The following is a 22,340-nucleotide window of genomic DNA, read 5'->3' as shown; positions in this document are numbered from 1 at the left end:
CTGAACTACAGCGCAAACCAGAGGTGACTTGTGAAAAAGAAGGTTGGACCGACAACGCAACTAATACGTTCAAGCTTGACCTTCTCACAACACCTGAACAAAAGCTAGACCGTGCGACGGTAGAATGTAGAAAAAGAAAAACGTTTCACGCTTAATTGAAAGCCAAAGTCACGAGCAACGCCCGCTTGCACACAAGAATGCATTTTAGTTAAATTCAACTCAATCTTACAAAGCAAGTTTGAAACTTTAAACACAACCAGTTTAATTCCTAAACACTATATTACTGCTATGTTTGATTAATAGGATTTTAAAATCTAAATAGCCGTTATAAAAAGTTTTAAAACTCAGCACGCGTGCACAATTCCAATGACCATTTTAAATCTTTCAATTCTGCGTTCACTTCTAGCGGGTTTCGAAGATAACTTACCCCTAGTATCTTTAACACACAATAATCCCACATACTTAAATAGTTTTACCGATTTACTTCCAACACAAGGTGAGCTTAGTCTAGGTTTAGGATCTCCGTTTTAGAGGAAATATGATAAAAATTATTTAAACTGACCAAGTTCAACTCTGAATTGATTTAATATGTTGTTCTTCTTATGAAATATATTTGCGGGCTTATTAGTTCAGCGTGGAAAGCATTCACTAACTTTGCTGCGTTCATTTATCAGGCTCTGCTGCGTAACGTATCCTAATCATGTTATGCAGTGTTTCTGGTATTGTTAACACGGTTGGCAACGGGTAAGCCCGAGACAAAACCTTTACCGGCCAATTTAATCAGCACATAACTAAAAGTTAAAAATAGATGTTAAAAGAGCTTTCAGTCGAGTCTCATCACGTCACTTAGCACCAATAAAGCTGGTGGCATGGGGGTCGCTAAACAGCACTGATGCGTGACGGGTAGCAGACCGTGAATGACGTCATACGACTCACCCACGTCAGTTCAGTTGATGCAAAGTTTGTTTTTCTGCGATTTATCAACTAAGAAACTTCGTAGCATATCCGCGTCGCAAATAAGTTGTTTGAAAGTTAAATTGAAACCACGGTTGGAAAACATTGTAACTGGTTAACGAATCACAGCACGACAGACCTACAAAATACGTTGGATCAAATTAAGTCAGCCTTCAAAGCGTTTTCGACCAACAAGGCATTGTTTTACAACAATCACTCTCCTGTGAGCTCATAATCACATTTTGCTTGGTAATAACGGTGTACCTGCAACGCGTTTATCCTCGATCCACTAATTGTGCCTTCCACTTTTTTTAGCCTAACAACTTGCCAACGTTGCTGCGTTATTCCCGACTTGTGAACTGCAACTGTGCAGCCATGTTTGTTTTTATCAAGAGAAAGTAACTCTCGCGACAGAAGTCTATAACCCGGACTTGGTTGTTTTTGCTTGATCAAGTGCAAGTGCAGAGCGAAGCATGGTTCAGTGGAAATAAACGACTCACAACTCCACCTGGTGGAGAAGCAAAAGCGTTCTTACCAAGACGGCGAGTTGAAGTCACCACAAAACGATAGAGTGTAGAACAGAAAACGTGTTATTCAGATTGAAGCGTTTTCACGAAACAAACAGAAAACGTTTCACGCTGAAGACAAATTCACAGGCAAGCCTGGGTCAACGCTATTTTAAGTGAAGTTTAACTCAGCAAAATGACAAGTTCCTAAACACAACGAGTTTCATTCCTAAACACAATATTGCTGCCATGATTCAATAAAGGTTGGAAAATTCAAATTGCCGTTAAGTAAGTACTAAAGATTAAACTTCTAAACAAGTTGAACTTATAGAACCTTGAATAGGTAACAGATTTATGAAGGTTGGGTTGTTTGTTTTGTTAAACACTTCTTTCAACAAAATCCAACATTCTTTTTAAAAAAATTCTAATCCCAGAAATACTTGTCAAATCCAATATTGGCTGCAACCAGCTAACAACTTGAAACCAAAAGCAACACACAGAAAATCCTTATGTGATTCTCCAATCTCAAATGAAGGCACAAATCAGTTTCTGCTTGCTGGAATGAAAGGTGGGATGACCTTCGCGCATTAAACTTCGCAAGCGGGCCACAAAATCTACGCATGACTCCGAAGGAAAACTTCGTGGTTCAATTTACCAACATTAACGCTTAACTGCTAAGTCACATAAAACCATCACTGCTGAACCAACCAAGTTAGCAGCTAAAAACTAAATTAAGATTTGCCATGCTATGCTTGTATTCGCAAAGCGGGACAAAGCGTTAATGTTGGTAAATTGAACCACGAAGTTTTTCCTACAGACCCGAAGAGGAACTAAATAAAAGTTTGAAAACTCGATTCTGCCGTGAATTCGTCCATTTGCTGCTCAGCAAGGCAGGTTTGAATAAAACGGGCTTGATTCGTGCATAAGTTTGCACTCGGTCTTATTTGTGCCGCAATTCATACAACTTTTAGGCCTACTTTGTTTTTTATAACTTTTCAGACAGGACTTTGGGTTTGTGTCTGGCCCGAGCCGAGTTCGGTGTCGTTTTACAATATACGACACCTCATACATTTTTTACAACTGTCTATTAAGATCCCATTACAACCCATTATGACGTCACACAGAAGTACGACGCTCGGTTAAAAACTGCTCATGGGGAACCGCCTGCGACACTTCACGTCAAAAACATTTTTATAAAACAGGAACATATAATCTAAAGTTTGGTTATTTTCGTACAAACTTAAGCCAATTATGAGATGCAGGCAAGTCATAAATTATGTTTCTCGAGAAACGGCGAACGGCTTTTGCTTCTACAGAAAATACAAATAAATACAAACGCGTCTGCCAACAAGATTTGTCGCTAATATGTGAAAGTTGAACCCCATATACAAAACTCATCGACTTTTATCAGTAAGCTGTCATTGGTCGCATTAATAGAACAAACATAGAATGATAGGTTGCAAACGTGAGATAAGAAAAAACGTCACCGGGAAGACGAAAATGGTGTTTTTAGTCATGAGCTCAAGAAATTGACACTAGATGGATTTTTTCTATGGGCCATGGTTGGTGGTAATAATATATTACTAAAAATGAAAGTAATAATTCGGAAAATACGCCCGCTGTCTGTTTCGTCGAGAAGTGAATCAGTCTTTTAATTGCGAATATCTTTATGTCGTGATTACAACCATACGCTCCCGCTAATCTACAGAAACAAAGGGAAACCGGCCGATTTCGTGTTCCGGTCAAACCCACCCCAATACATTACCACCGTTTGCAGCATCACTAACAACCACCACAACAAATACAACCTCCCGTACGACCTGGACCAGCGTCAAAATTTCCAGCGAGTCACCAACCTGCTCCTCAGCGACACCTTGTGCTGCGTTCCAACATTGTCCGCGCTCCACCAGGGGGCGTGCCAATCAACAGCAAACCGATTCGACAACCGTACAACAATCTCCAGGGCAGAAGCTTGACCGAATGGTCCGGCGCGCCTGACGCACATAAAGACATAAAAACCCCGATCGGCATTCGTCCCCGGGAATGTCCTGGGTTCGAACCTCGTGAAAAAAGTTACAACAATCTCCAAATGGCTGCGACTGCAAATGGTTTGTTGAGTTAATTTGTTTCGCTCAAAAGAACAGCGGCATAACTGCACTAAACAATCACCAACCTGGAAATAGCTGCGCAACGTTTTCAACGTTATGGGCGCAAAACTGTGGAGCGCACAACGCGCTGCAGCTACACTGTAGCAGTTCGGCGACATGATGCGTCAATTCACGCATTTCACTCTTCAGACAAACATTCTCCGCTAATTATAATTGACTCACAATATTTTTCAGCACTGTTGGGAACAGAGTGCTCGTCACTGTAGAATTGTTTCTCCATTTTATTTCACATCAGCACAACAAAGTACTTCCACCTCCAACAACCCTAGGATGATCAGAGAATCAACCACCGTCACGAATGACTGCACACTTAAAGGTAGGATTAATTAAAGGAAAACGTAGGAATAAAACATTTTATGGTTACCTTAATAAGTTGATAATTATTAACATAAACAACATAGTATTATTCATTCAGTATCCAACTTTTACAAAATGATATTTAAAATGAAAATTCTTAATCAACCTATATACAATGTTTCTTTTATCCAAGGTGGGTGTTTTATTGCAAACCCATCGGGTTAAAACATCAAGTTTCTTGCTCAGGAAAACACAAGCGACCGAGATAAGATTAGAACCCGCAACCTTGTGACTGCAGGGCGGTCGCGATAACCAGTAAGCAATCTTGGCGGCTGAATAAGTTCCTCGAACGTTTTTTCTTTTTCTCCGTCATAAGCAACCAGGATTGTTCTTTCCTGTCAGACTGTCGTGTTTTGTATCAATTTTTGATACATTGCATCTGCAGCACGTTTATCTATTTCCATTATCCACCGATGGCGTCCTCCACTTTTCATCCATAACGCTCCATAACGTTTTAATGTTGCGCAACTATTTCCGGCTTGGTGATTTTTATCGCTGTGTTTTCTTTAACCCATCGGAAAAGACTCAACTCAATTTTCAACAACTTGTTTTGTTTCTGAAGAATAGAATCGCTTCTAGAAAAACTCCCTATAGTCGTATTCACATACTGGCGATAATTTATTACAAGATACAACCACGGGATAAGCCCGGGTCAAATATCGGTGAGTTTACGTTTGTCTGTAAGTTCGCCCATGGTTTGTTTGGCCAAGCGCTTATCCAGTGGAAATTTGAGACAATTCCACCGATTTATTGCGCCACCTGGTGGAGGTTTGTCACCCAACACAATCCACAAGATGTCGCTATATATCAAGAAAACACAAAACTACTTTTTGCGACGCATTTGACAAGACAACAAACTGTTACGTCGAACTATGGAAACCAAATGTGTTAACAAGAAGGTTTGAAATATTGTGATTTGATTCAGCAATGTGCAGGGAATGGTGGGAGTCGATCTCCGGTGTTGCAGGGAACACTTGGAAATATTATCGTGTGTTTCACACCAATAGACAAGTTTGTACAAATACTTTATCACCAAACCTATTTTCATCATCAATATTCTAAATATGTCAATCATATAAAATAGAATTAAAGACGAGTTAAAGAATATAAAACTACTGCTTAGTTTAAATGCTGCCTATATAGCAAACAGTTGTTGGTGGATTGTAGCAAAATGTTTGTGGATTGGCACAGATCTGTGGAGTGTTAGTTGAAAAGCACTGGGATATGAGAGTTTATATAGTAACAGGTTTTCAATTGACACATGCACAAATAACCACACATCATATATTTACAGTAATATTTGAAGTTAAAATAGCAAAAAAAAATTAAAATTACAGTGGGAAAAATAATACAAAAGCAATGGGGTTAAAAAAAAGCTTGGTTTCACACGACAACTTATACTTAAAATCTTAAAAACTTAAAAAATATTCACTTAAAAACTTAAAACAGTGCAACAAAACAAAGAACGATAATATAGCTGCAAAAACATGAAATGACACACAAAACATCATTTTAATTCAAATAAGTTAAAAAACCGGGGAAAACAATAGAATAGAAATGAGTTTTGCATTACATTTCTTAAAGCAATTAAATTTTCAACCCATAGTGTAAAGAGCTACACAACAAATCACAAACAACAACAGCAAGTAGAAAAAAGTAAAACATGTTGAAAGGAATGAAAAAAACAAAATTGCGTGTTGTTGAAACTATGGCAACATGTTTAGGAAGTAAACTACAAAATAACTTTGGACAACAAAGTTTCGCTAATATTATTGAAAAAATGAAAGTGGAATTTCTAACGATAATGACAAATAGTAATTATAAATAGGCAAAAAATGTTAACATGGTTTTGAAGTAACTGGAAGTTTTTTACTTTCATGCCCAAGAAAAACTGTCCATAAACTCGTTGCATTTTCAGGACACTTGCAGCTGCATTACCACAAAGACCAATCAAGTTTCTCTACTTTTGACTCAAGGATTTTCAAATCATCTGCATCAATGCAACTCTTCAGCTGTTTATCAAGCCTAAGCATTTCCATCTATGAAAGCAAACCATAAGATGAAACAAAACTATATATATTCCTTACTTGTGTTGTGTTAGTGGCATCGGGTAAGTAGGAGATAATTAAGAGCATTAGGTAGCAACCAATCAGTAATGTCTGTGTAGATTTTTTATGTGTACAAAAGTCAAGAATATTGAGGATTAGCCAAACAGCACAGTCTGCTAGTTTTAATAGAAAAATATTTTTAATGCTCATTTTGCCAATATAGTAACCTTTATTGGATAGTGCTGTGTTTATGAGGTTTTGCTTGTTCTATTCTACACTTCATAAATGCTTTTGTGCCATACCAATGACTCTGAACCAGTGGTTGCCATTCAATGAAGGCAATAAAGATATTTGTAAGAAAAATGTAGTACTGTTGAAGTAACTTGGGCCAAAAAAGTTGCAGTGGCCCAAATTAACCATAGTACAATATAATTTTGAAACACATATACTTTAATGTTTAGAGCACACAAGCATATTAGAAAGTCATATATGGAACCCAACCCACAGGTTAGAGACCCCTGCTATAAAACAGGAAATTTAAACAATTTGAGAAGCACAGCTCTATTTAATGAAAATAGGAAAATATGTTAAATTAAATTTTTATATTTAAGCATTTAAATTCTAATGAACACTTAAAATTCCAACTGAATAAACCAAAACTTTTAACACAACCTCCCCTATGCATACAATAGGGATGGGCAATTCAGGGAATACCACTTTACTCAAACAAGAAAACAAACACTTGTGCGTTGACATGTAAATGTGGCAATACATTTTGAAGACAATTTAAATCGTCATTTTACAAAACAGTCCAAGGTTAAGGTGTAGGGTGTATATTTTATAATGTAGGAAGGCAACAAACACAGCAAACTGTGTTAATGCAGTTTGTAAGTGTGTCTTCGAATGTATTAGGCTTTATAACGGATTAGTGATGGGACGGGTACCCGGTACTCGGTACTCGGTACTCGGTATCGATGGTATCGAACGATTTCAGTGGTATCGATACTCGTACTCGGTATCGAAATATTTTGCCTCAGTTTTCGATACCAACGTGCGAGTACCAAAGGCCGATTTACACCATAAGAATACGGGGAACTTTATGCCAATATTTGCTTCGGACAGCACAAAATTGGAAAAAAGTTCCGCCAGTTTACGCATATCTTTTTCGCTATCACGTGGAGATTACATTTTTCGGCATGTGTGTGTGCACGCCTGTACCCCGACCATGGCAGATAAATTAGCCAGTGATATACAACTAAGTACAACACTACACCTAAGTACTCGGTAATCGTACTCGGTACTCGGTATCGAAGGTATATACATGTGGTACTCGTACTCGGTATCGGTACTCGCTTCAAAACCTGGTATCGTCCCATCACTATAACGGATACAACTTACTGGTGTTTGCAGTGTTGACAATCCACCAGCCAATGCTGCCACTCCAGTGGAAGTGATTTTGCATTCATACAAGTAAAGTCTCTTCACTTGATTCAAACATTTAGAAAGCTTCTTTGCCCCATCATCACCAAACTCGTTGCCTAACAAGTCCACGCGATTCATCTAAAAAAAAATTAACATACATGTTACACACATGCTGCACATAAACAAGCTTTTTGTGAGAAAATGTGAGAAAAAAAAATTAACACACAGTTTATAGCATATCCAAATGTATTGGTGAAAATTAAACATTTCAATTCAGATTACTTTTTAATGCACCCCATTGTTCCCCAACAAGCTAAAAATATACAGTGTGCATGTTTTGTATTTACCGGTGCTGACTAGGGTTGGCCCAATAATGCTGTATTGCCAATGATTCCAGGCGCTATGTGTGGTATTTGACAATATGCTTAACTAGCTTTTAGGGACTAGGTCCTTTGTTGGTTGTGAAAAAATGGGATGTTGTGTTTATACAACATGGACAAGCTCTGGTCAGCGAGTTTATAACCTAAATAATGCAGTTTTATATGTAGTCAAGTATCAGATCGCAATTAAAGATGGGGTATCAGGTCAACCCTAGTGCTGACTTGAATTCGCGAAAAAGTACAAAAGTATTTTTGTTGGTAAAACAAATATCAACACAGATTAACATATTTTTAAGTGAATATGATGTTTGATGACAAAACTTTAAACAAAGGAATCAACTGTCATCTCACCGGTTCTTGGAGTAACAGCAAACCTGAAGCGATATGAGAAATTCCATTGGATGTTATTCCACAACCACCAAATATGCGACAACCCAAACCAAGTGACTTGACATTGCTCAAACACTTTGACATTGCTGCAGCACCAAGATCACCAATTGGGTTGCCAGCAAGGTCAAGTTTTTCCATCTAAAAAGTAGAAGAAAAAAAAGGAAATGCGCATTAAGTCTAAATTGTATTTGTTTTACTGTGCTTCGTTTAATTATGTCACAATTTAACCTGATAGTTGCGTTAACAGAAAGTTTGAGTTAGATAGCATTGAATAATGGCATTATGAGTATGTTATCAATGTTAAAACAAGTCACTTAAAACTCCTAAAACTATAAGTTTCGCTTTAAGTTAAGTTATTGTGTTACACAAACAAATGCATAAGATGTTTTTTAATTGTGTACTGTAAAACAAAAACTCTAAAATGTGAACAGTTATTTAAACTCAAACATCTATGTTTCATTTTATCACAATTAAGCAAAACTACATTTTTATCAAAAGTAACAGTGACATACCTTAGTTTGAGAGTTTAGGATGTTTTGAGCATTCCTTTACATGTGATCCCACAATCCCGCATTTGAAGCTTTTTCATTTTGTGGATTGACTTGGTAATTGCACAAGCTCCAATGTCACCCACTTCATTGCCACTGATATCCAATCTAAACTAAACAATAATGTACATTTCACACAACAACAACAACAATGTGAAGTTAACAGCTATGCAACATGGAATTGTTGATGACCAAACACCAATCACATTAATAACTGTAAGATATTGTTTGAAATCATTGTTTCTCTATCAACAAGTATTTTGTCACAATGGTTATGACAATGACAATAGAAAAGTAACAAACAAATTCACAGTTACCATGGACTGTGTAGTTTCCATCTCAAGATGTTCACCCAACTTAACAGCACCAACTGATGTCATGCCAATGTATCCCATATCAAGATCAGCTACTTTGCCCACCCCACTGCTTAGTATGCTCACACCTTCATCTCCAAAAGGTATGCCAAGCAAAATCAACTCCTTGATCTGTTAAACATAAAAACAAGTAATTATAAGTAATTAAAAAAAACAATGTAGTTCCTAATTGTTAGGTTAATTATTCAAACATTATATTGGGAAAAATGGTAACTTGTTAAAATTGCACAAATTTTTTAAATGCAAATTGTACAAGGTAATAAAATATAGTTATAGCAGACAAACTGGACTGAACCAGAAATAGAGTTTTCAGTGTTAAGTTGTTGCAGTGCTTGGTGTCTGGCCAAATGTGATGGAAACTATTTTTATTTGTCTAAAGGTAATATTAGTAAGTATAGCAAACCTGATGTGGGTGATCAATTTGCAAAAGTCCATCTTTAATGCTTCTGGCCAATGTTAACACATTCTGTACAAAAATATGTTTTTATACTGCTGTATATCCGACAATAAGGTTTTTTGCATTTTCTGTGGTACCAGTGTGTTGTTTTCATAATAATATTATGCATCAATTTTTATCTTCACAATCATAATTCACAAAATACAAAACATATTCAGTGTATGACACTATAAGCAAAATTTTAATGACAACACCTTCATCAAAAACAAAACTTCAAACCCTTCTGCTCCTGTCTGTTGAATCACGAAGGGAACCAAATGCATCAACACCAAATCTCTCCACATGAGGAAGGAAGCTTCCAGCAAACTGCAGTTGTTCATCAGGACAATGGTCAATGCTGAACTCATCAATCTAAAACAGGTAAAAAAATGCTATTTATCAAAGCAAATATTTATATGTGAGCAATTAACCAGATACAACTGATATTAATTAACTAAAAGTGCAACCACAACATTACAAATATTGTTTGAAACAAGTGACATCAAACTGTGGGGATTCCCCTTAACTGCAAATGTTTAATTTAACAAAAAATAAAAATGTTTAAATGAAACTTACACTTTATTTAATTTAACATTTTTTCTCACTGAAATCATAGGGTAACCAGTTTTGTATTAAGAGTTATTGAGTTTAAATATCTTTATACATGTAAAAAATATATAAATACAGGAACTGAATAGGGTTGTACAAACTAAAGGCCCGTTTACACTATGCGTATCGCACTCGCTCAAACCTGCGTAAGTTTGTTTGTTTCATTTTTTCTGTCTGGCTTCGCGCTTGACTGATTTCGGGCGCTCATGTCACGTAGAAATGAGCGAGCGATCGCCTGCCGAGCGTTTTTCTGCGTATCAAGCTGCTTGAACCTGCGCAAACGGTTCGTGATATCGCTGTAGTGGTTTCTGATTTGAAAAAGTTGATTCATTTGGGCAAAATAAATGATGGCACGCCATTTGCCTTAAATTTAATTATTTATTACATGGTTATAATTTCATGTTCTGTTTTTTGTGTTTAAATATTGTAATTAATTGCATTTAAAATGTACATTTACCCTAGCACAGTGGACTACATGTTGTAGAAACATAAAAGTAAGATAAACATGCCACCAATCTATACAACGGGTGACACTAAAACGCTGAATGGGCGGGATGGGCGGGACGTCGCGGAAACCGCTCAATATCGGGTAAATTGCTGACGGTTAGTGCTATTAGGGTTAGGTTGAGGTTTTATAATAGTATATGAATCAAAAAATGTCCCTGCCTAAAACTTATTCAACTATTTCCTGACATTAGGCAAAAATGCTATGGCGGGACGTCGCGGGAGATGGCGGGACGTTTCGGGCGCGGAATGTAGTGTTCGGCGGAATTTTTTTAATGATTTTCTATTATAAAACCTTATCCCAACCTTAATAGCTCCAACCGTCAGCAATTTAACCCGATATTTAGCGGTTTTCACGACGTCCCGCCATCTCCCGCGACGTCCCGCCCTCCATTCCGCCCATTCAGCGTTTTAGTGTCACCCTATACAACAACATCTCAAACAATCCTGTATGATTACCAAAATACAAAATCATGTTTACTAACAAACTATGATGTAATTTACATTTATGTAAAGCTTTTTCGATCTAGAATAGGTAACAATCAATTTATGCGATGATTTATGTTCATCAACAGTCACTGTGAGCTAAAAATGACGTCGAGTATGTTTCTTAGTACACTTAGGTACGCACCGAAAATCACAGTGTAAACGGAAGGGGTTGCAAGGTAAGGTTAGGCGCCGCTAAGCATAGTGTAAACGGGCCTTAAGTCTCAATTGTAGCTTCACCAATAACAAAAATTATAAATTGTAAGCTACAAAGCATTTGGCTTCGGTGGGGCAAAGCAACTAATTCTGAAATATATTGACAATATCTAGTTATCACACTAACTTTAACTCTGTGTTCTTGCACAAATTTTCCAAAACTCTGTAAAGCATTTCCAACAAATGACAGATAAACAGCTTTCAAATTTAGAGTGATATTGTTCAGTTTGTAAAGTAATGCCATGTTTGTGATATCAGATGAAAATACAGTACCCCCAATGACAGCATCTGTTGGTAGAAGTTTGGTCACAGGTAAGCTAATATCATCACTGCCAAGTTCATTCAAACATGCTAAAAGATGAAACCACTGTTGCATATCATTTTCTTCGTCACTTTCTATTACACTCTCTGACAGTTTTTTTGCTTTGGATTCAGCAATTAAACCAAGAAACATTTTTTTCTCTTTTATTTCACCAAATTGTGCTGCAGGAGAAAGCCGTCTAGCTTTTTCAAAAACACTGTCTTTGAATATGCCGAAACAAAACTTTACTACATTTTCTAAATCTCCAGATTCAAAAGCATTTCCGAGGAAAGATTTAAACTCATTCAATGGCATAAACAAAACAAGTCTGAGTGCAACCAACAACTCTTGCCAGGAGCGATGAACAAAGTAGCTAACTTTGTCTTGTTGCAAAATCTCAATTGCAAGACCATCCTCTGAATCTACAACTGTATTGACAAATGCTTGTTGTGTTGCCAATGGAATCTCAAACTGCTCCAAGTCCTCATCAGAAAACATAGATTTGTTTTTTTGCCACCCATCAAATGCCAAGTCACATAGCATCTTCACCACATTCATGCCTTTTTCAAAAGGGCAATGTTTTGATCGAATGTATCTGTTTAACATTGCAATGTAAACACCCGTGAGTGTAATAGTACCTAGTGTTCCTCCTCCTCCCAACAGAAAGTTAAGAGCCATAAGCATGTTGACAGGTACTACACAGCATTCCAACAAGGATGGGTTGTCTTGAAGTATTTTCCAAACTCTGTTAAACTGTTTACCACATACACACCTAGCAAGTTTTTGCTGTTCACTCGGTGCTAACCCCAAAATTTCCAAAACAAATTTTGGTCTGTATTCTGGAGAAGCATCAATAAACTGAGTGATTCTTGATGTTACCAACTTGTAAGCATTCTCAAGTAGTTTGCCATTCAGAATGTTATATAATACAGCCATTGGTTTGGCCTGTTTAAATGGTGATACATGTGGATATGAATGTAAGTTTTCAGTTTTGGCTTCATCCAGACCATCAATGATCACTACTGTGTTGGGATCCTTCAAGATGAAATTAATCAGCTCCTTTTTCTCTGCTTTCTGTAGTGAAAGACTTCTCTTTGCAATCAGTGATGAGAAAAGCAATTCAAATAAATCTGTTTCTCGCTCAAGGTCAATTGTGCCAACCGTGATGTAAAATACGAGGGAAGCATTGGGAAGAATTTTCTTGTCCAAAATTTTTTGTATGATAACTTTTGTCAAAGTGCTCTTTCCCACTCCAACTGCACCAACCATGCCAACTGACTTTTCATGGTTTTTAAAGCCTCCTTCAATCTTCGCTCTTTCAAACATGTTTTCAACTGTGATATCACCTTTCAGTTCATTTCCTTCATCTACCACTCTAGCCAAAATTTTTCGTTGTTTTTCAGGATCATTGTCCTTCTGTCCAGTATATTTTACAAGCACAAGATCAACTGGTTCCACTGCTCTTCCATATTCTCTACCACATTTTTCATCTACTACTGTCTTCAGATGCTGGTGTAATTTTTCCGCTGTAGTGTCAACTGTAAAAATATGCAAACTTTAATTTTAAGCATCAAAAGTTGGTCAGAAAGTAGTTTTTGTATCACAAGACCCGATTTTTGTGAGCACAGGCAATAGTTAATCAGATGGGACTATTGGGCTAAAGATAAGGATCTCTTAGGATAATGGGCACTATAAAAGTTTCTTTGAATATTAATTGATAAGTTCTATTTATGCTTTTGGATTTTGCAGCACCATCTAAGTGGCATGTATGTTTAAAATAATGTTCTCCATTATAAAAGCAGTCCAATCTTGCGCATAAATTTGATACCATGACATGTGATATTGTTGAGCGTTAAAATTTGGAGACTGCCTAAGGGGTAAGTGCATTTAAACCAAACAATAAGTTTTGAAACAAATAATAATGATTTCTCCTTGCAATATTTGCAAGCAACAAGTTTTCTACCAACCTAATTTATTGACTTTATTTCCTTCAACAGAATCTACTGAACTATCAGAATCTGAATCTTCGGTTTCTGTCTGATAATGTTTCATGTCTGGAGAATCATGCACAGCAGGCAATGGATCTGCATGAGAATGTAAGAAATAATTTTAAGGAAAAGGACTAAGTAACTTACTGGGTACCACTAGCGTATTTAAGTGGGGGGGGGGGGGGGGGGGGGACAAGGTGCCATGGCCCCCCTCAAGAAATTTTGACCGGCTGTTTTAGTATTCAATCTTGTAATTTCAGACAAAACTGTGAATAGCAATGTGCGTTATTTTGTTTAATGTGCGTAACGCATTGATGCTCGTCACACATCTCAATAAACAATGAATGCCAATCCAGGCCACTTGGCGTTCAACTGCGCGTATGACGTTACAATGGATTTTATAATAACTTTGTTACGTCACACTCATACAAGTGAAGATAATTCACAATATGATTAACAGGCAACCACTGTTAGAATCAACTGTGTCGAGTGTTAAAAAGTGTTACATGAACACGATCGAATCATGACTATGTCGTTCGTTACTTACAGCAAGAGTAAGGGCTTCACAGGGCCTCAGGCTAACCAGCATTTAATTGATATTGCGAGTTTAATAGGCACAACAGGTGCTAACAGAGAGGTCTACACAGTCTACCGCAAGGTGGTGCAATCTATTTTATGCTGTATGGACTAAGCCAAGCCAGAACCCTAGTTATTGGTACCAAACATTGCTGTTTTTGATGCTCAGTGTTCGGCTGTGTAAATTAGATCATTGAACATGTGTAGTTGCCAGAGCAACAGTAAATTTTATTTTATTGTAAGATTGTGAACCTGTTTCTCCGGTTGAGCTTCCTGCTTCTGATGTTGGAGCATATGTTTCAGGAATCTCAAGATGAAGCTTCTTCAGTTTTATAATGGTTTTCTCAATATTCTCTATAATTAAAAAATAAACCGAAAGTTAAAACGTTGCTCAAAAAGTCAAAAAGTTAACTAGCAGCGAACAACATAAAATTATAATTTAATCTGATAATTATCAGCTATGGCTAACAGTCAAACAAAGAAAGTAATGGTATTAAAATGGAATTGAAATGAACATTTAAAAGTGCTTTCTATAACATTTATTCTAGCATTGAACAACTCTAGAATGAGCAAATAAACACCAAAGATTATAAAAACCAAACGAAAACTTTTATGACATAATTCTCCATTACCATGTTTTATCTCTGGTAAAAAATGCATATCAGTTTGTTTTTACTTAGTCTGTTGGCTTTCATCCATATCATCATCATGCGATATTGTCTTTCTGCAAAGTTTCCCTTGTAATCACTCTCAATTTCTGTCAACTGAGAATCTTGTAATTGAAACTTTCGTCGAATAATTGTGTCTTTCCAAAAGCTCTCATCAGAATAAAATCGACAAAATCCATAAATGAACCAAGAAATTTCTCGATCTGTAATAAATTGAAAACTAAGAACATGTTGGAAAAGGTAATGAGCGTATTTTTTATAAATCCACACTTTAATTTACTTCGAAATCTTTTTGTTCCAGTTTCAGCCAAAAGTTGATCAACTTTCTTATTTCGTTTGTGGGAATAAACTTCATCTCGTACAAGTTGAAATATTTCTGGATCATTTTGGTCAACACCTGTAAAAAAAATAAGAGTTGACACTTTATGTTATCAACCCAGTGTTACAAAGTTGTGTCTCTATAAAGAGGCATAAAGTTTATTGCAAACAAATGAAAACAAAAATGAATCTTATGCCACAAAGCCCTCACCTTTCCAAAACTGAAACATGTCCAGGTCATTGTTTTTTAAACATTTTCTAACTGCCGAACCAGAAAAACCAAGTTTACGAAGAAATTGGAGTTTTAATCTGAAATCCATATCTTTGCATGCTTTTTGAAAAGCATGTTTCAAAGTTTTTATTGTTGATTCCTTACTGGTCTCACTAAAAACACACAAAAATATATTCACATTAACATATATTACTCACGAAATAGGCTTTTGCTGCCAGGTATAATGTATATCCAAGTATTGCTCATCCAGCAGTTTTATTTTCAATAATCGACGTCCTACGCAAGACGCCTTAATCACGATAATGAAATATCTTGCAGGACAATTTTTTATAAAGTGACAAAATGCAAAACAAACACACACAAAAACAGCGAGCCATACTTGGTTATATATTTCTCACATTCATTCACTTTGATTCAAAACAAACAATTATTTGAAAACCAAGCACAAACCTTGAACTTGCCATCATAGAACTTTTCTTTAATGCCTGGGATTAATTTAATTTACTACATCTACATCTGTAATGTGAATACGTAAATGATTTAGGCTACTGTGTGAAGTCTGTAAGACTAAAACAATATTCATATTTACATCGCTACTGACAAAATGTGGAAAACAATAGGTTAAAGTTGAGTTTTCGCCAAGTAAAACAACTCTAAGCAGCAAAATTGCGCTAATTTCTTTACCAATGCGGAAACAGGAAATAGCCACGTAACTTTGTGAAGCGTGACCAAGTTTAAGGTGCAGTGGACCGTGACGGGATATGATCAAGTTTGTTTTGGGGGGGTTCGGGTTTTGTTCCGGTTCAGACAAACGACCCGGTCCATACCGGTTTGTGGTTTTAAACCTGTTCTAATCGCCTTTTGTTTTGTTTTGTTTTACCTACAAAATAAAAAATTTAACCGTACACCGCGGCTGCAGGACACTATCAAATTCTTTGACACGCTCTAGCTCAGGGATGTCCAATCTTTTTGGCCAAAGGGCCACATGCGGTTTACGAATGATTGCGCGGGCCACTTGAGTGTCACTGCTAATTTGGAATCTTAGAAATAGCTGTCTTATAATTTCTGATTGAAATCCTCACGCCGAAATTCTTCTCTAAACACACCAAGATCAACAAGGTTTTTCCCACACGTCGACATTTCAATGTGAAGTTTGGCAATATTCGGTGAGATTAAATGTACAATGCGAAGCGATTTTTCCATATAGCTGTCAGAAATTACTGATCTTACAGGGGATTTAAAGTCACATGTCAACATTTCTTGAAAAGTTCTGTTTGCGTTCTTTGCTTTTTGTTTCATAATCTATATCACTGCAGAGTGCGGAAGATGTTTTACTGCTAAATGCGTTTTGCGCGATTCTCAATGAACCAAGAAACATTACTGACTGAGCAAGAATCAGATTGTGACGTAACAATGTAGAAATTGTGATACGTAATAATGCGCAGTGGACGCAATAAAAGTAACTTATAGAGTTGTGTATTACTACTCTATTAACAAAGAAATAAAGCAAACCATAAATGCAAATTTTTCGTAATGAAAGTTCGCCATAAATTATAGAACCTTCCTGCAGGCCACATGTGGCCCGCGGGCCACGGGTTGGACACCCCTGCTCTAGCTGTTAGCTCTTTAGCTTTTTTAACACGCCCTATAGCTGTTAGCACGCGTTTTGGTGTCAGTAAAATCCCATCCTCTTTCCCTAACACGGGTGGTTAGATTCTAGGGCCCCCGCGACTGGTCCCACCATCGTTTACCCCCAGTCGTGTTATACTCACCTTGCGCCACACTCACTCTCTTGTGAGCACCCGACACATAACGCCTTATAATACGGTGTAGCTGCAGCGCGTCAACCATGATCCACCAATTGTGCCCGACACTTTTTTGCGCTTCATAACGTCAGTTACGTTGCGCAGCTATTTCCTGCTTGGTGATTGTTTTAGTGCAATTGTGTCGCTATGTTGTCTTTCACCAAGCGAAATAAACTCAACTCAACTCAACTCAACAAGTAACAACCGTGGAAACCAATTTACTTTGCTAAGCAACACCTTTTCTGCCAAAAAGAAAAACTGTTTAAAAATATTTTTTTCGTACATGTTTTGAAAATCTTGACCAAAAACAATCGGCATCAGGTTCACACAAAAAACTTAAATGCCCTACGAAATTATTGCCATAAAAAAACAAAGAAGCTTGCAGAAAATATTTGTGTCATATATGAACTATCCATTTCTGGCATATTGGAGCTTGTGTGCGAGAAACAGAACATCGAGACTAAAGTAAATTCAGGTCAATTTTTTACGTTAGTTCTATTTGTTTTGAGTAATTTAAAAGCCAATGGACAAACAAAAGGAAAAACGTTTGGGAAGCATTCTGGGGCGTTTTTTTTACAAACTGCGCTGTGATCTGTATGCTGCAAAGTTGTTCTTTCCACCTGTTTGAAAAATAAATTACATAACAAAAAAAAGCGAATCAGTATATTGTTTTGATTGACAGGATCGTTAGACCACGTGACCCTACTCTATAGAAATCATATCTTGATACAAAACCGAGGTCATGACCCCACGCGATTCGGTGAATGGATAATAGAATTACAACAATCGAAATCGCGACGCGGAACCTTCGAAAATATTTACAATACTTGCGCGTCGTTTTACCCGCTCTGTGCTGCTGGTGCGCGTTTGAAAAATAAACAACTCATTGTCTCCGAAGAAAGTTTTTTCTCGAATTCATATAACGCATTGTGACGTCACAGAGAAAACGAAACATTGAATGAGAGTAGAGTAAAAGCTAGAGAACATAAGGGGTCGGCTTTCAACTATTGGAAGAAGTTTAGTTATAATTTAGTTTATGTCGTCCAACAAGCAACGGTAGTGAACAAAGTTATCAGTTGCTTCGATGTAGAATTATTTTGCTTGAAGTTGTAAATGGCACATCTTGCAAACTTTCAGACAGCTAGTATTGTTTGATCGTTTCTGTTTAGATTTTGTAGCATGGTCCAGTGTATTCTTGCTGTGAAGTACTTTCTTTTGCAAGGCAACCGACCGTTTTGCCTAGCAGCTTGTGTTTTTAGCAGCTGTGCTGAATTATAAAAATCACCCATTGCATCACCGTCTTGTTACGCCCTTATGAAAGATTAGGTTGCCTTTCTGCACTTAAAGTTTGTTTTCGATTCAATTACTTGATTTGGTTTGACAGTTTGTTTATTGCGATGTTGTGCAATTTGCTTGTGTTTAATCTCATAAGAGGTCGGCGTGGGGTTTGAACTCCGAACCTCATGCTTGGTTGGCGGAAAATGTCTAACTTGTAAGTGTGTCCAAGACAGGCCTGAATTTTTTTCAAACAAGCCCGAATTTGAAAGCATAGAGCCAATAAATGATAAGCTGCAGATAGTACACACTGTTTCGACCTATAAGGTCACGTCAGCCCGATTGATCACTTAGAAACATAAACACCGACATAAATGTGGTAGACGGTGCCCGTTTTGTTCAAAGGTGAAGAAGCCCGTTCCAACTTACACATTATAGATTTTACAGGGATAGATTATTGTGACAAAAAAACTAAAAAGTTCGCCGAAAGTGTTTGTGTGATAAATGAACGATCTATGCTGGCACATTGGAGGCAGTGGGCATGAAAACAGAACATCGAGCCCAAAGTAGTTTAAGTAAGCCTATAGACATTTTAAGTTTACAGCATAGATTGAAATAATTCGTCGTTTTGCGGAAAATCCTCGTTTATTTTTACGAATTGTCGTTTAAACCACATTTCAAATAACTGATAACATCGCTAAGCATAAAAACAATTCCATATTTGTTCAGAAGTATAGGTTCTTTGATTTTGCATAAAGATCAACATTGGGCAACCTTGCTTAACACAGTAAAGAAAACAAAAACATAAATTATTTAATATTTTAAATTGTGATTTCTATGGATTACATTAAAACACTTAGCAATAAAGCTGGTGGGTTGAGGTCGCTAAACGTTACTGAGGCGTGACGGGTAATCAACCGTTGATGACGTCACACGACAGCCAACGTCAGCTCAGTAGATGCAAACTTTGATTTTTTGAGATTTAGAAACTGAAAAACTTATCCGCGATACATCCGCGTCGCAAATCAATTGTTAAAAAGTTACAGGTAAAATTTATTGTATGACGGTGTAGCTGCAGCGCGTTTCATTTTATTTCACCAGCTGTGCCTTTGACTTTCTGCGCTTCACAACGTTCAAATGTGCTGCGTTATTCTCGACTTGGGAACTTTATTACTGTAACTGTGTCTCCATGTTTCATTTTTACCAAGAGAAAGTAACTCTCACGACAAAAGTCTATCCCGGGCTTGGGTATTTTTGCTTGTTCAAGTGCAAGTGCAGACCTAAACATGGTTTAGTCAAATTTAACGACTCAGTACCCCATCTAGCGGAAAACAAACACCGTATGCCGTTCGTTTTGTGACGGCGGATTAAAGTCACCAGAGCGTGGAAAGATGCAATGTAGAGAAAACGTTTCACGCTGAAGTGGAAGACAAAATTACAAAAAAAGCAACTAAAACGCGGCTCAGTAACTAAATCTATTTAGTTGGAAGTTTCAAACAACAAATACAACAAGTTTAAATCTTAAATATTGTCGTTCCAGCGTAGATTATTCATGTATGACCACCAGGCACATCTCGGGCAATTTATTTTTAAGTGACCTGATTTTCCACACAAGTGACAAAGAATTTTGTCGGTTGTTGATGATTGTCCGCCAAATCATCGAGATTTTTCACATGACTAAATCTTTAATACAAAGTACACGGCTTCATTTAATTTTAATGTCTTCGGATCACGCAAAATAATGCTTTTGCAATATTTTCTATGTGCCATGGTTGGTGGTAATATTACATTACTAAAAATGAAAGTAAAAATTCGGAAAATACCGCTGTTTGTTGCGCCGAGAAGTGAATTAGTCTTTTGATTGCAGATACCTTCATGTCGTCATCACAACCGTACGCTCCCGCTAATCTACAGAAACAAAGCGAAACCGACTGATTTCGTGTTCCGGTCAAACCCACCCCAATACATTACCACCGTTTGCAGCATCACCAACAACCACCACAACAAATACAACCTCCCGTGCGACCTGGACCAGCGTCAAAATTCCCAACGAGTCACCAAAATGCTCCTTAGCGACACCTTGTGCCGCGTTCCAACGTTGACCGCCGTCCACCAGGGGGCGTACCAATCAACAGCACACCGATTGTACAACCGCACAACAATCTCCTAATGGCTGCAACTACGATAAGGTTTGTCAAAATTGTTTATCTAGCGCGTCCACTAGTGAGTTAATGTTCCACATATCTTTAAAAAAAATGGTGGATCATGGCTAAACGCGCTACAGCGGCACCGTAGCAGTTAGGCGACATGGTGCGTCAATTCGCGCATTTCACTTTTCAGGCAAACATTATCTGCTAATTATAATTGACTCACAATATTTTTCAGCAATGTTGGGCACAGAATGCTCGTCACTGTAGAATTGTTTCTCCATTTTATTTCACACCAGCACAACAATGTAATTCCACCTCCAACCAACAACAACAACCATAGAATGATCAGAGAATCAACCACCGTCACGAATGATTGCACACTTAAAGGTAGGATTAATTAAAGGAAAACGTAGGAATAAAACATTTTATGGTTACCTTAATAAGTTGATACTTATTAACATAAACAACATATTTTTAATGATTCAGTATCCAACGTTTACAAAATGATATTTAAAATGAAAATTCTTAATCAACCTATATACAATGTTGTGCAATGTTTCTTTTGTCCAAGGTGGGTGTTGCAATCCAATGGGGTTAAAGCAATGGCGCTCAAGTTTCTTGCTCAGGAAAACACAAGAGACCGAGATAGGATTAGAACACGCAACCTTGTGACTGCAGCGCGGTTGCGGTAACCAGCAAGTAATGTTGGCGACTGAATAAGTTCCTCGAACATTCTTTTCTTTTTCTCCGTCAAATACAACCAGGGTTGTTCTTTCTTGTCAGACTGCCGTGTTTTGTATCAATTTTTGATACAGTTAAGTTACAGTAAGTTTAGCCATTTCCATTATCCACCGATGGTGTCCTCCACTATTCATGCGTTCCATAACGTTTTAATGTTGCGCAACTATTTCACGCTTGGTGGTTTTATCGCTGTGCATTCTTTCACCAATCGAAAAGACTCCATTCAAACTCTAATTTGTTTTGTTTCTGAAGAATAGAATCGCCTTAGAAAAACTCTCTAGTCGTATTCACATACTGGTATTGGTTTATTACAAGATACAACCACGGAACAAGCCCGGGTCAAATATCGGGGAGGTTACGTTTGTCTATGGTTTGTTTGGCTTTTTCGGTGGATTTTTTTTTCACGGGGTTCGAACCCAGGACTCTCCCGGGGACGAATCCCGATCAGGGTTTTTTATGTCTGTATATGGGTCAGGCGCGCCAGACCGTTCGGCCAAGTTCCTGCCCTTTTCGGTGGAAAGTTGAAACAATTCCACTGATTTATTGTGACTTGGTGGAAGTTAATATCTTAAACACAAGCCACACGATGTCGCTATATATCAAGAAAGGCAAAACCACTTTTTCTCGACGCATTTGGCAAAAAAAGCAAACTGTTACGCCCAACTACAGAAACCGTGTGCAGGGAATGGTGGGAGTCAATCTCAGGTGTTGCAGGGAACACTTGGAAATATTATCGCGTGTTTCACACCAATAGACAAGTTTGTACAAATACTTTTACAACAATCCTATTTACATCATCAATATTCTAAATAAGTCAATCATACAAAATTAAATTGAAGAATATAAAACTACTACTTAGTTTAAATGCTGCCTATACAGCAAACAGTT

The 22,340-nt window shown here is 37.3% G+C and overlaps 2 protein-coding genes and 1 long non-coding RNA gene across 6 annotated transcripts; 1 reads left to right on the top strand and 2 right to left on the bottom strand.

Annotated features, from left to right (window-relative positions):
- Positions 1-6,871: 6,871 nt before the first annotated feature.
- On the bottom strand, positions 6,872-8,363 carry LOC145215623 (ribonuclease inhibitor-like). Its single transcript, XM_080084344.1, has 3 exons — positions 8,187-8,363; positions 7,432-7,593; positions 6,872-6,946 (listed from the first exon to the last, which is right to left on the bottom strand). Exons 1-3 carry the CDS (start codon positions 8,361-8,363, stop codon positions 6,872-6,874), a joined length of 414 nt encoding a protein of 137 aa, XP_079940470.1.
- On the bottom strand, positions 8,300-16,017 carry LOC145215222 (NACHT, LRR and PYD domains-containing protein 12-like). Of its 4 annotated transcripts, none has more exons than XM_080083899.1 (12): positions 15,932-16,017; positions 15,461-15,633; positions 15,212-15,328; positions 14,940-15,134; positions 14,516-14,617; positions 13,667-13,783; positions 11,526-13,237; positions 9,824-9,955; positions 9,551-9,613; positions 9,091-9,258; positions 8,738-8,886; positions 8,300-8,363 (listed from the first exon to the last, which is right to left on the bottom strand). In XM_080083899.1, the coding sequence occupies exons 1-11, from the start codon at positions 15,946-15,948 to the stop codon at positions 8,752-8,754; spliced, it is 2,931 nt and encodes a 976-aa protein (XP_079940025.1). In that variant the 5' UTR covers positions 15,949-16,017; the 3' UTR covers positions 8,300-8,363; positions 8,738-8,751. The 4 variants fall into 4 exon arrangements, with proteins under 4 accessions (XP_079940025.1, XP_079940026.1, XP_079940027.1 ...); XM_080083900.1 differs by having other exon boundaries at positions 9,091-9,252; XM_080083901.1 differs by lacking the exon at positions 8,300-8,363 and having other exon boundaries at positions 8,799-8,881.
- Positions 16,018-20,219: 4,202 nt separating this feature from the next.
- On the top strand, positions 20,220-21,667 carry LOC145215224 (uncharacterized). The gene is made up of 3 exons (XR_013857234.1): positions 20,220-20,750; positions 20,947-21,098; positions 21,283-21,667. It is a non-coding gene; the product is annotated as an uncharacterized LOC145215224 (long non-coding RNA).
- The last annotated feature ends 673 nt before the right edge of the window (positions 21,668-22,340 follow it).

The sequence above is a fragment of the Phallusia mammillata genome, chromosome 2, assembly GCF_965637545.1.
Source record: "Phallusia mammillata chromosome 2, kaPhaMamm4.hap1.1, whole genome shotgun sequence".
NCBI lineage: Eukaryota > Metazoa > Chordata > Ascidiacea > Phlebobranchia > Ascidiidae > Phallusia > Phallusia mammillata.
The sequence above is the reverse complement of the archived record's forward strand: the minus strand, read 5'-3'. Positions and strand labels throughout refer to the sequence as shown.